The sequence below is a fragment of the Epinephelus fuscoguttatus genome, linkage group LG12 (genome assembly GCF_011397635.1).
Source record: "Epinephelus fuscoguttatus linkage group LG12, E.fuscoguttatus.final_Chr_v1".
NCBI lineage: Eukaryota > Metazoa > Chordata > Actinopteri > Perciformes > Serranidae > Epinephelus > Epinephelus fuscoguttatus.
The window spans coordinates 21,089,862-21,102,068 of record NC_064763.1 but is presented as its reverse complement, the minus strand read 5'-3'; the positions used below and the strand labels follow the sequence as shown (position 1 = coordinate 21,102,068).

The window sequence follows — 12,207 nt, the reverse complement described above, 5'->3', positions numbered from 1 at the left end:
TCCAGGAAGTAAACCAAACTTGCAAGATAAATGTGACACTTTCTAATGTCACAATGGAGGGACAACTACGCAGGTTGATTTTAGCGCTGCTCATCGTGGACTATATTGCTGTCATTGTTCATTTTAGTCAAACCATACAGTTTGAAAACGAGGCGCGGCTCCAACTAGAAAACAATGTTTTGATGCACTGGATGTGCTGAATGTGCATATTAAGGCAGTACAGGAGGAGGTGCACATTAATAATCCTCCAGGACTGTAACATGCTCATGTTTAACCCAAACAAGAGTTCATTTGTAACCGGACCGAGACCACCTCTTCAAAAGGTCTAAAAAAAAGCACTAAGAACACTCAAACTAAGTGCTAAAATGGGCCAAGCAGGTTAAGTACTACATATTTCATCACAGCTTTATCAAAGGAATCCTAAAGATGCATTACAGTATTGTAGTCTGTTGGTGGGAGGAGTTGGGGGTTTAGGGAAAAATGTGTTCTCCTGTAGAACTATGCAGAACCTAAGACAGCACTAAAACAAACAAACAAACAAAAAACACTCCTTCAGCGGAAAACTTTTCTACCTAAGACGTTAATCTGTCCATTCTCTCAACCTGCAATCACATGCTCCACTGTCCAGGCTCCTATGAAGCAATATCACTGCATGCATTACCTGCTGCATGAATATTTATTAACGTGTGTCACTTGGTATGGCGCTCCCACACATTCTAAACTGGCAGTGCAATTGAAAGTGACCACAGCAGTAGATTTATGTCAATAGGCCAGTATGCATTCACTGCGGAGCCATTTCTCAGTCCGGGAAGTGTTACTACATTTCACATTCTACTACCCCACGTCCAGACCTGGATGGCATTAAACTCACTAAGGGACCAGGATTCATTACCATTAAATCTCCCTCTGAGGTTATAGGGTAAGGAAATGTGACATTGTCCATGAAATTGAAACAACTGCCTGCCTTATCAATCAAACTGATGGTTAATGTGCACGACTCCCACCAGTGCAGAGTTCTTCAATGAACATAAACAGCAGGTATTCTCACAACTTTTTAATTCGTGGCATATTCATATTCCATTGCTTATTGATATCCCTGAGGGTAAACACTCTACACTTTTATCTTGGACAACAAGGACCGCAAATATCTGCTGTATTGAGCGAGTGATTGATGGAGTGGTCGATGAAAATGATCAAGCAAGTACAATTTTTAATTACAGCACGAGCACATTTTGCTCCTGGATATTGACTTATCTAAATTAAAGAATTTGAAAAAGAAGAAAAGACATGAAACTTCAATTCAACGATATTGGGTGATATCATTTCATTTTTATCCAGTTTTCCCTGATATGTATCTGATGTCTTCGCAGATGAACATGCATACAACCAAATTCCTTTTAAGAGCCAAGCTGCCAGTTCACAAGCATGTTCCACTTTTTTTAAAAATCCCATTATGATCTTTAAGGGTTATTGTATACGAATCTAGGCCACTTTATGTGTCATATGGATTGCTGTACATCTATTATGTTGATCTGTTCTGTACATGCGACACTAATTGCACATCTGGGATCCCTCCTCAGTTGCTCTTTCTGAGGTTTTTAGCATTTTTCCCCCATTAAAGGGTCTGAAGTTAAAGTTTTTCTTTATCCACTGTGAGGGTCCAAGGACAGAGGGATGTCGTATGCTGTAAAGCCCCCGAAGGCAAATTGTGATCTGTGATACTGGGCATTGTAAATAAAACTGAATTGAATTGAATTAAGGGCGGCACGGTGGTGTGGTGGTTAGCACTGTCGCCTCACAGCAAGAGGGTTGCCGGTTTGATCCCGCCCTTCTGTGCGGAGTTTGCATGTTCTCCCTGTGTCAGCGTGGGTTCTCTCCGGGCACTCCGGCCTCCTCCCACAGTCCAAAGACATGCAGATTGGGGACTAGGTTAATTGGTAACTCTAAATTGTCCGTAGGTGTGAATGTGAGCGTGAATGGTTGTTTGTCTGTATGTGTCAGCCCTGCAATAGTCTGGCGACCTGTCCAGGGTGTACCCTGCCTCTCGCCTGATGTCAGCTGGGATAGGCTCCAGTCGCCCAGCGACCCCCAAGAGGATGAAGCGGTTAGAAGATGAATGAATGAATGAATGAATTGAATTAAATTGAATTGAGGGGCGGCACAGTGGTGTGGTGGTTAGCACTGTCGCTGTCGTTCCTGGTTTGATCCCGGTTTTCTCCGGGTACTCCAGCTTCCTCCCACAGTCCAAAGACATGCAGGTTAATTGGTGACTCTAAATTGGTGTGAGTGTGAATGGTTGTCTGTCTCTATGTGTCAGCCCCGTGATAGTCTGGTGACCTGTCCAGGGTGTACCCTGCCTCTTGCCCAATGTTAGCTGGGATAGGCTCCAGCGCCCCTGCGACCCTCAAGAGGATAAGCGGTTATGAAAATGGATGAATGGATGATTTGAACTGAATTTAATTAAATTGAATTGAACTGAATTTACTAGTCATGGACTGCTTAACCTGTGAAAAGAGTTGGATCATAATTCCTGTGCAGTCCTGCTGTTAGGGGCAGTCATAGGTACAGATGACCCCGGCTCAAGACCAGGGGGGCTTATGGAAAGGTCTGTGGTTGACCCTTAAAAGATAACTTCTGGATTTTCCAACACGGACCCTATTTTCCTGTGTTTTTGTGTCTAAGTGACTAATGGAAACCACAGGTTTTGAAATTGGTCAAGTACTGAGCAAGACCACTGCTAGTGAAACAGGCTGCAATCTAATACCTGGCGGCAAATGAGCACTGTCAATTTACATCCACTTAAAGTGCTTGTTTTTGCCACTGACAGGCTCAGATGGCTATTCAGTGTCTGACAAATCATAGAAAGCATCCCTACAGAGATAGACCTTTTTGTTAAAGAGTAAGATCCTTTTTGTTTAACCAGAAAAAGGCCTGAAATTACCATTGCCATTTCCACCATAATACTATTTAAATAAAGAGTGATTTAAGTGTGTGTACAGCCAGCAGTTTTTCTTTACATCTCAGTGTCGTTGATTGTTGGAACAGTAGGAACACAGACCAAGAAAGTTTTGTGAGTTTATTTTGTTTCTGTCTTTGAATGAAGAAGCATTGTTTCGCAGTGATAAACTGCTGTTTATTAAAGTAGAGCCTGGTGGGTTTGATTAAAGTGATTTCTGGGCTGTTACTGGATAAACAAAGAGGATCTTACTCTTTAACAATAAGGTCGGTCCTGTAAGGATACTCTCCATAGTATCGTCAGACACTTAAAATAATAACCTGAGCCTGTCAGTGCCAAAAACAAGCGCTTTTTGTGGATGTAAACTGATGGTGCTCAATTGCCCAAAGGGATTACATTGTAGCCTGTTTTGGCCCAATACTGGACCACTTTCAAAAATTGTTGTCCCAGTTAGTCACCTAGACAAAAAAACAAGGGAAAACAGGGTCTTCTTTGGAAGAAGCAAAAAAAAAAAAGAGCTCCAAATTTAAGCTCAATTTTGGCGAGGTAAAAAGTGGAATTGCCATTTTTCAATATAGTACATTTGAATATTTCTGCATACTGGGGCCCCTAAACAGTCTTGTAATTGCATAGACTGGGTATGGCTAGAAAACCAAGACTCTTGTGGATTCAATGAGCCCAATTTTATTCATGTGCAATGATGTTAGTCTCCATAGAAGCCATTTCACTGTAGTGACAACATTTGAAATTTGAAACTGGCCTGCTCCTCTGGCTCTGGGGCTGGAGAACAAATCAGGAACAGAAGGGTTAATCAGTACTTCCTAAATAATTACTTTGAGAATTTGCTTTTTTGCTGAGAGTTAGATGAGAAGATGATATGAAACCAGGAGACAGTTAGCTTAGCATAAAGAGTGGTAACAGGGGGAAACAGCTAACCTGGCTCTTTCCAAAAGCAGCTACATCCACTCACCGGTCTAAAGTTCACTAAATTAACACTTCTATCTTGTTAACTTAATCCAGACTATGTCTTGTTTGTAGTTCTCCTCTAACTCAATGAAAATGGCAGATAATCATAAATTAATGTGCTAATAAATAAGACGAAAATTGTATGATACTCTCTCATTGAGCCAAACATCTGATCTCTACACACTGATCACGTCCTTAATAAATCATTTCTGATTAATCATGTGCCAAATGACACTTAACCAATAAATAATTATAACTTCCTTGTTTCTTACACATGTGTCTCTTACGTGTCTCATGTTCAAATTATTCATTAAAGTGATTACTGTGGTTGTGGTGGATGTTTACTCAGACACTGCATGACATTAATGTAATTAAGGGGTTAAAGAGCCACACTGAGGGATATGTAAGGTCGCTAATATTAATGTCATCATTTTGCCTTCGCCACTCAAAGATCTAGTGGTGGCCCTGTCCATCTGTCACACTGAGGGAATCAATGCACATCAGCAAGCACTGTGATTTCTTCACTATTTCTCAAGGCAGTCATCAACTGCAGAGGTCAAGCCTCTGACAAATGGCACACACTGGCAAAGATGCCAGATATTTCACTCATGACTCCTCTAAATGATCTCAAGTATAGCTGTACCAAAATAAAATGACTTAATTAAAGGGGAGGTCCACTTTTTTTGTGGGGTATGACAATCTGTAGCTTCCCAGTAGTGTTCCTAAACTCAAAACATTTTCCCACGTGACCTGATGATGATAGATTTCTTCATGTTGCTCCTTATAAACCTGTTTATGAATGTTCCGAAAGTCACACAATAACAAATAAGCGATTAAGGCAGCAGATAGACCAGCAACGCTGTTAGGTAAAATTACTACTCTGCCAATGGAGTATGGTAAATTTGATAAGTACAATATCATGGCTTCAGCTCCCCCTCTGACAGAGCTATCTGATTGCAAGGTAAAGCTGTAAAAGTAATCTAAATATAGCATACCCTTAAACTGGTATTGTCTTCTTTAGGTGGTCCTTTATTTAGCTGGCTATATTATGTTTTTCTGCTGCCCCTGTCCACGGCAACATATCCTTGATGGTTCATATGAATTAGTGCTCTACGAATAAGGTTAAGTACTTAATGAATGTCATGGAGGTGAGATTTAGGACATGAAAAGTTACTGTGGTTAGGTTTAGGATAAGAAACATGGTGACAACGTGCCTTAAAATGACTCAGAGTTTAATCAAAGTCTGGTTCCAAACACTAGTCCTCTGGGACAAAGCCCTGTGTTTTGTGACGCATCCAACACCTCACCCTGCCCCCTTACGAGACCACTTCCCACTTTATTCTTGACCCCCATCAGCACATTGGTCACTTTATCACAGCCTTCCATATTACGTAGGTTATGCACGAGTTCCTGGCTCATCATTACGTGGGACTGGTACGAATTTTGGTGCATCACTTTTCATAGAAAAACATACAAACAGTGCATGAGAACAGTTGGTCCACAGTCATTCCATTCCATTGACAGTAACAGTAACTTTACTTTGCAGAACACAATGAGTTACTCATCTACCTGCTGCCTCAGTTGGTTGGTATGTGTTATTGTGTGACTTTTTGGAAGCGAACTAACATGGCATCCACGGCACTACATTGCTTAGCTTCTGTGCCGGTACTTCTGTCTGCTTCTCCAAACTGGGACCAGGACTACTGTCGGGGGCTGTACGCCCGCTGCGTTTTTTGCGCCCTCAAATTCATTATTTTCAATGTAATGGCTGTGCCCTGAGAGTTCAACTTTTGGAACGCAGCAGTGTGCAATTCATGTCATGTGACAAGGAACAACTAATCACAGCTGACAGATATCTTCCCCTTCTTCCTTAAATATCAGTCAGTAGTAAACATGAAGGAGTCAGTCATTTTAGTGCAGGGCTACTCAGAGCTCTACATCTGTCCCACAGACATTACACATCCAAGACAACACCTGAAAGAAGATCCACTCTGCACTCAGGATTTCTGGTGAGTACGCTATGATACGATGCTTGTTATGGTTGTTTAGCAACCTCAGACGTAACCTGCCTCCGGGCGCTTGAAAGTTGGCACAGAGTAGGCACAAGAGTAGTGCCCATCGTCTGACCTTGTGTTTTCCAGGCATTTAAAGACATGGCATGTGTATGGCCCCAAAGTCATACACTGACAACTGATCTATAAATGTGTATAAATAAAAATATCACATCATATTATATTTAATCTCGAAGTGTCTTTACCTGGTTAAATAAAGGTTTAATATTCAATAATTCTTCTACTTACGAGCTCAAATCTTCTGAGCTAACATGCATGCGGGGGGTTGAGAGGTGCTGTTACCTACCTCACTATTTTTGCTAATGGCTGAGTCGAAGTATCCGTTTGAAAAATGTGAAAAAGAATGCAGATAGACCCGCCCTATGATGTCATTTGTAGAGGTAAAGCAGATAATTTTAACATAATGACTGCCCAGTACAAACAGCTTACTGGCAATCACAATTATTGCTTTTGCAGGTTGCTGTAAGTTCAGTGTCGAGGTCTGTGTTGTGAGGGACAGTGTCATATCATACTCACAGCTTTCAATTTCCAGGGTGCAGTTCTGTTCATCAAGAGGGTACCTCCTCAAGTCCATCATGCAAGCAGCAGTGGTGGTTATTCTACGAGAATTAGAAGGAAACAGAACAGAGATTTTCATTACGACATGGATACACGAGGACACGGACAACTGTATGTAGTGATTCCCACAAATGAGGAAAAGGGTTAAGAGGGGGGTCATGATGTGTCACAGATTAATGTTGCACAATATGAAGAAGCACCAGAAATTTCACCAATTGCTCAAGTTGAACTTTCAGAGTAATTATTTTGTGGCTGTTTGTTAAAAGCGCTGCAGCAGTTCAATAATTCACGGCTAGCTTTTAAACTTACATTACTGAGGAGACATTTTGCCAATACAGCATGTATCCGGGGGTTTGAATGTATGTAACTGTGAACACATTCATGGAGACTCTGCCTATGAACATGTGGCAAACCATTGCTTTCTTACTGTATATTGAAAGGGATGGTGTAATTTCCAGGGACTTTTCCACAGTATTTTTCCTCCTTTTCCAGAGACTCTTAAATATGATTTATTCTTTATGTTTCTGTGAGTAGTCTGGAGAGGTATTTCCTTTTATATGGATCACTAACTGCTCGGCATCTGCGATTTTGTCAATGCACATTATTTATTGCTAGTACCAAGGTATGCATTTCTGCCAGGTAGCTTTGGAAAATATGTATGCATAGCAGTTTATTAATATCAATAAATCCAGTAGCCCAGGAAAAAACAGCTTTGGCTACAAATTACACATGGTGGGGTCTTTGGCATTTAACTGAGATATTTACCGGTGCAGCACATTTTAGTAATTACATTTCTGCTGTTCATACCAGCTGCTATGTGTTCATCATGCTAGCTTTCATTCTCTTACCGCCCTCCTGTGTAAATGAAATGGAAAAATTAATTTCCAGCTCATCATCTTGGTGTCAGAAGCCACCGGCTCGTCCCCTTGCAAGCGTGCTGGTGGCTTCAAACACCGAGCATGATGAGAGTAATATTAAGTTTTACCCTTTAAAGCACATTTTAGATACATTATCAATCATGTTTAAGTCATAGCCACCCATGCTGCAACAGTCTGTGGTTTTACATTGATGCAGTGAGCACATGTACACAAAAATCTACTGTACCTGGAATTAGTAATACAGCAGATAATAAGCAGTGTGCATTGTAAATATATTGCTTGAACACAGAGTTTGTAAATTGGTCATGGTGGGGTGAACAGAGTGCTGTCGGCAGGTAATTGGAAAACAAAATATGTGCTGCTAAAGCTGATTGGGGCAGATTAACGCATGCGGGGCCTCTGGGTTCGTGGTAGCAGGAGGCACCAGAAGGGTAAAGAAAATAATACATAAACAAAATGTGTGACAGGTATATATTTATTATTCACAATGACACTTAGCTGCATTCTGCTGCACAAGCATTAAGCTGCCCAAACTGCATTGTGTTCTGCTCTACTGTACTGCACCTCCCTGCTGCCTCACAGTGCTGCTCCGCTCTGAGTGTACAGCACGGCTACTACTGACACACTGTGAGGAGATAACATCATGCCTAATTATACTGATAGGAAAGGTCACTTGGCAATCGTGATTTTCTAAGCAATAGTTGAAAAAAAACATTGTCTTTTCCACAATGACCTAATAATAACTGCTTAAGTTACTAACTACTATACAAAGAAAACAAAAAACCCCCCCAGACATCTCTATTGTGAAATTATATATTATATTGTCAAATATTGTCAAAATTGTTCTTACTTTGGTAATAAATCTAAATGCCTGCATGGTTTCTACTAGAACATGTCTACATGCTTTAATGTTAAAACACAACCAGACATGTTCAAGCAGAAATACGAACCAAAAGTGGGGAGAAATTTACGACATCTGCAACGAAGATTACATGTTTCCCTGAGGTTAGCATGACGTTACAAGTATCTGTGTACTTGTAGCCAGGGAAAGACTGTGTATGGTGGCATCTTCTCTCAAAAAAATCACCAATAAAGCTTCTAAGCACAACAGGACATATTCCAGAAAGAATTGGATTCTAAAATCAAGAAAAGGTTTGCAACATCGGCAACCAAGATTATTCGCTTCCCTGACCTTAACATGTAGCTACATGTAGCAGTGTACTTGCAGCCAGGAAATGTCTGTATATCGCAGGACTTTCACCCATTAAAAAAAATCACCTTAAGCTCTTTAACACAACTGAAAACGTGAAATAATAGGAATATAAACTGAAATTAGGGAGAAATTTACAACATCTACAACTAAGATTACATGTTTTCCTGAGGTTAGCATGCAGCTACATGTAGCTGTGTACTTGCAGCCGGGAAAAGAATGTGTATAGCCGTACCTCCTCTTGACAAAGTAACCAATAAAGCTTCTAAACACAACAGGAAATGTTCCACAAAAGAATAGGATCCAAGATCAAGGAAAGGTTACAACATCTGCAACCAAAATCAATTGTTTCCCTGACATTAGCATGTAGCTACATGTAGCAGTGTACTTGCAGCCGGGAAATGACTGTATATCGCGGCACTTTCACCCATTAACAATCACCAATAAAAGCTTCTAAGTACAACAGGACATGTTCCAGAAGGAAAAGAATCTGAAATCAGGGAGACATTATAATCAGCAATCGAGATTACATATTTTCATGATGTTAGCATGCAGCTACATATAGCTGTGTACTTGCAGCCAGGGAATGACTGTGTATAGTGGCACCTCTTCTCGACAAAATAACCAATAAAGCCTCTAAACACAACTGGACATGTTCCAGCAAGAATATGAACTGAAATTGGGGAGAAATTTACAATATATGCAACCAAGATTACATGTTTTCATGATGTTAGCATGTAGCTTAGCAGTGTACGTAAATCCTTGCAGTAGGATACCTGGAGCAAATGACCGTATATAGAAATCTTGTACAGTTTTCAGAACAGTCTAAGGCCTGAGGTTCACGGGGATTCATTTTACATATGTTTACCTTGTTATTGGAAACTTTGGCCATGTGTAATATGAATATCTGACATTGGAATTTATATATATGACAGAAATAAGGAAAAACAAAACTGTCTAATGACACTAAACAAGAGAAACTTCAAACACATTCTAACCAGGGCTTTTTACAACCAAAACCATGATAACACAAATATATCACCAAAATAAAAGAAATGTTTTAAAAGTATTCCAAAGTTGCACCTTATAGTATGCAGTGAAAAATGGAACAAACTAAAATAAGGAGAAACTAAAATGTGCTGCCTGAATCCTAAAGCGGTAGTGAGGCCCTGTGTCCTTTGTGATCATAAACAGGAAGACATATCCTGTCAAGACACAGTTATTGTTCTTAAAAGACAATACCCCTGGTAGCACAGTGAAGCAGTGAAACCCTGGCAGCAGCAGCAGCAGCAGCAGCACCAGCTCGGAGTAATGGACAGAAATGAATTCTTTACCTCTTGGCAGAGAGTAAAAAAAAAAAAAAAAAGAATAAAATTGACTTTATATGTGACAGTTAACAAGTCAGGAGAGAATCATCATTGAGTAGGCACAAGTTGGGACGGCTCACAGTGAGGGCCTGGGATTTGGAAATGTCAGCAGATGTAGGTCAGCAACTTACAGTCCCACCAGAGATGGTCAGCAGCAGCCTCAGACCTGAGCAGGCACTGCAGTCCCACACTCAGCAGTCTGTTTACTTTGTAGATTTCAACATGATATGCAAGATGTATGGCAAGCCGTTTTAACATTTAATCACTAAGTCCGACTATCCGGAATTACCATTATAGATATCTATAATGTCATTTTGACTAGTAGTAATGTCATTGTGACTAGTATGAATTTTAATTTAAGATATCTGTAATGTCATTTTGACCAGTCAAAACTGAATGACAGATATCTATAATGTCATTCTGAGTAGTCAAAACTACAGTTACAGATATTTGTAATTCAGTTTTGACTAGTAAGATTCAAACTATTTTTGCCATTCATGTGTATGGGGTTTGTCATTATAGATATCTACAATTACATTATGACTATCTATAATTCCAGTTTGAGATATCTACGTCATTTTGACTAGTCATAATTCAGTTGTGAATATCTATAACGTCATTTTGACTAGTCATAATTCAGTTGTAGATATCTACGTCATTTTGACTAGTCATAATTCAAATTCAAGATATCTACAACGTCATTCTGACTATCTGAAACTTAATTCAAGATATCTAGAAACGACCATGTAGATATCTTCAATTGATGATAATTAAAGATATCTTGAACTTGAATTATGACTAGTCAAAATTAAATTGTAGATATCTCAAACTGGAATTACAGATATCCACAATTCAGTTGCAGATATCTGCAACTACACTGGAGATATCTATAATGACAAACCCCATACACATGAATGGCAAAAATAGTTTGAATCTTACTAGTCAAAACTGAATTACAGATATCCTGAATAAGAGTTTTGACTAGGCAAAATTATGTTGCAGATATCAGTGATGATTATCCAGTCTAGCGATTAAATGTTAAAACAGCTTGCCATACAAGATGAGTCCGTTTGTGTTTTTTGTTTTTTTATCACTGTCAAGAGGTGTGAGATGACTACAGGGGCAAAGAACTATAAAGAGTTTGAGAATAACTGTTGCAAATGTAACTTCTTTAATTTGAATACAATGCAAATGCATTGCAAAACAAACTGAGAGCTCACTAGTAGGCGTCTGAGGAGGAAAGAACTATTAATTCACAATTTAAGGTGTACTCCACTCATTTTTACAGGCCATTCTTGGCTTTTCAGACCAGGTATCGTGCCAGCAGTATGTGACAACTAAAAGCAGTCTGGAGGTGGATCCCAGAGGCTCAGCACTACAGACAGGGAGGCTTTTAAATATATGAGCAATAGTTTTGACACCTACACAGTCTACTCCTGAATCCCTCTCTGTGAGGCGGCTTGCTTTCCAAAGAAGATCATAGTACTACACCATGGTTTAATAAAGAGAGGAACACGAGAGAGCAGATTCACCGGAATGGGAAGAGAGAAATCACCATCTGGCGAAAGCTTAGCTCAACGAAGCCCTCAATGCTCTCAGGACCCAGCGCACTATCAAACAGGATTGTCAGTCCGCTAACGATGATTCAGCCTTTCAACTCACTGGCAAGTTAGAAAAAGCTGCTCTATCATGCACACAGGGCTGGACACTTTCTACTGACACCGACTTCTTTTATTGATGTTTCCAATGACTTTGTTTGCAACACCCAAATGTTCTCCTGCACCACTCAGCAGTCTTCAGACCTCCGTCCTCTTCACATAAAAATAAAGCACATGGTAAAAATCTAGCTGCAATATATCTCAATATGACACCTTAAACAAGGTTGTCAAAATCAACATCTGTTATAGAGACATGTTTGGGGAAGTTTTCCAGATCTGATTTGATTTTTGGACGCCATCATTACTTCTCACAATCTATGGCAACTCCCAGGGAATTATAAGCAATTTATAGACCAAGTTAAATCACTTATTTTCTGTCATTTATCAAATGTTACAAAGTCAGATGTTTATATTAATTATGACCACTGTTTCAAATGATGAGGTAAATGCATAAAGAAGTTGTAACGATTTTGGTTTAGAAGCTTTTATTGTTCATTTTTCACGGTAAAAAGTGCAGCTATACACAAGTACACTGCTACATG

At 39.8% G+C, this 12,207-nt stretch overlaps 1 protein-coding gene across 2 annotated transcripts in view; it reads right to left on the bottom strand.

Moving 5' to 3' along the window:
- gabrb4 (gamma-aminobutyric acid type A receptor subunit beta4) overlaps nucleotides 1-12,207 on the bottom strand; it is a 91,389-nt gene that overhangs the window by 16,391 nt on the left and 62,791 nt on the right. For both annotated transcript variants that reach the window (XM_049593157.1, XM_049593158.1), the window contains exon 5: nucleotides 6,511-6,593. In XM_049593157.1, coding sequence (XP_049449114.1) covers nucleotides 6,511-6,593 — 83 coding nt within the window. The remainder of the gene's footprint in view (nucleotides 1-6,510; nucleotides 6,594-12,207) is intronic.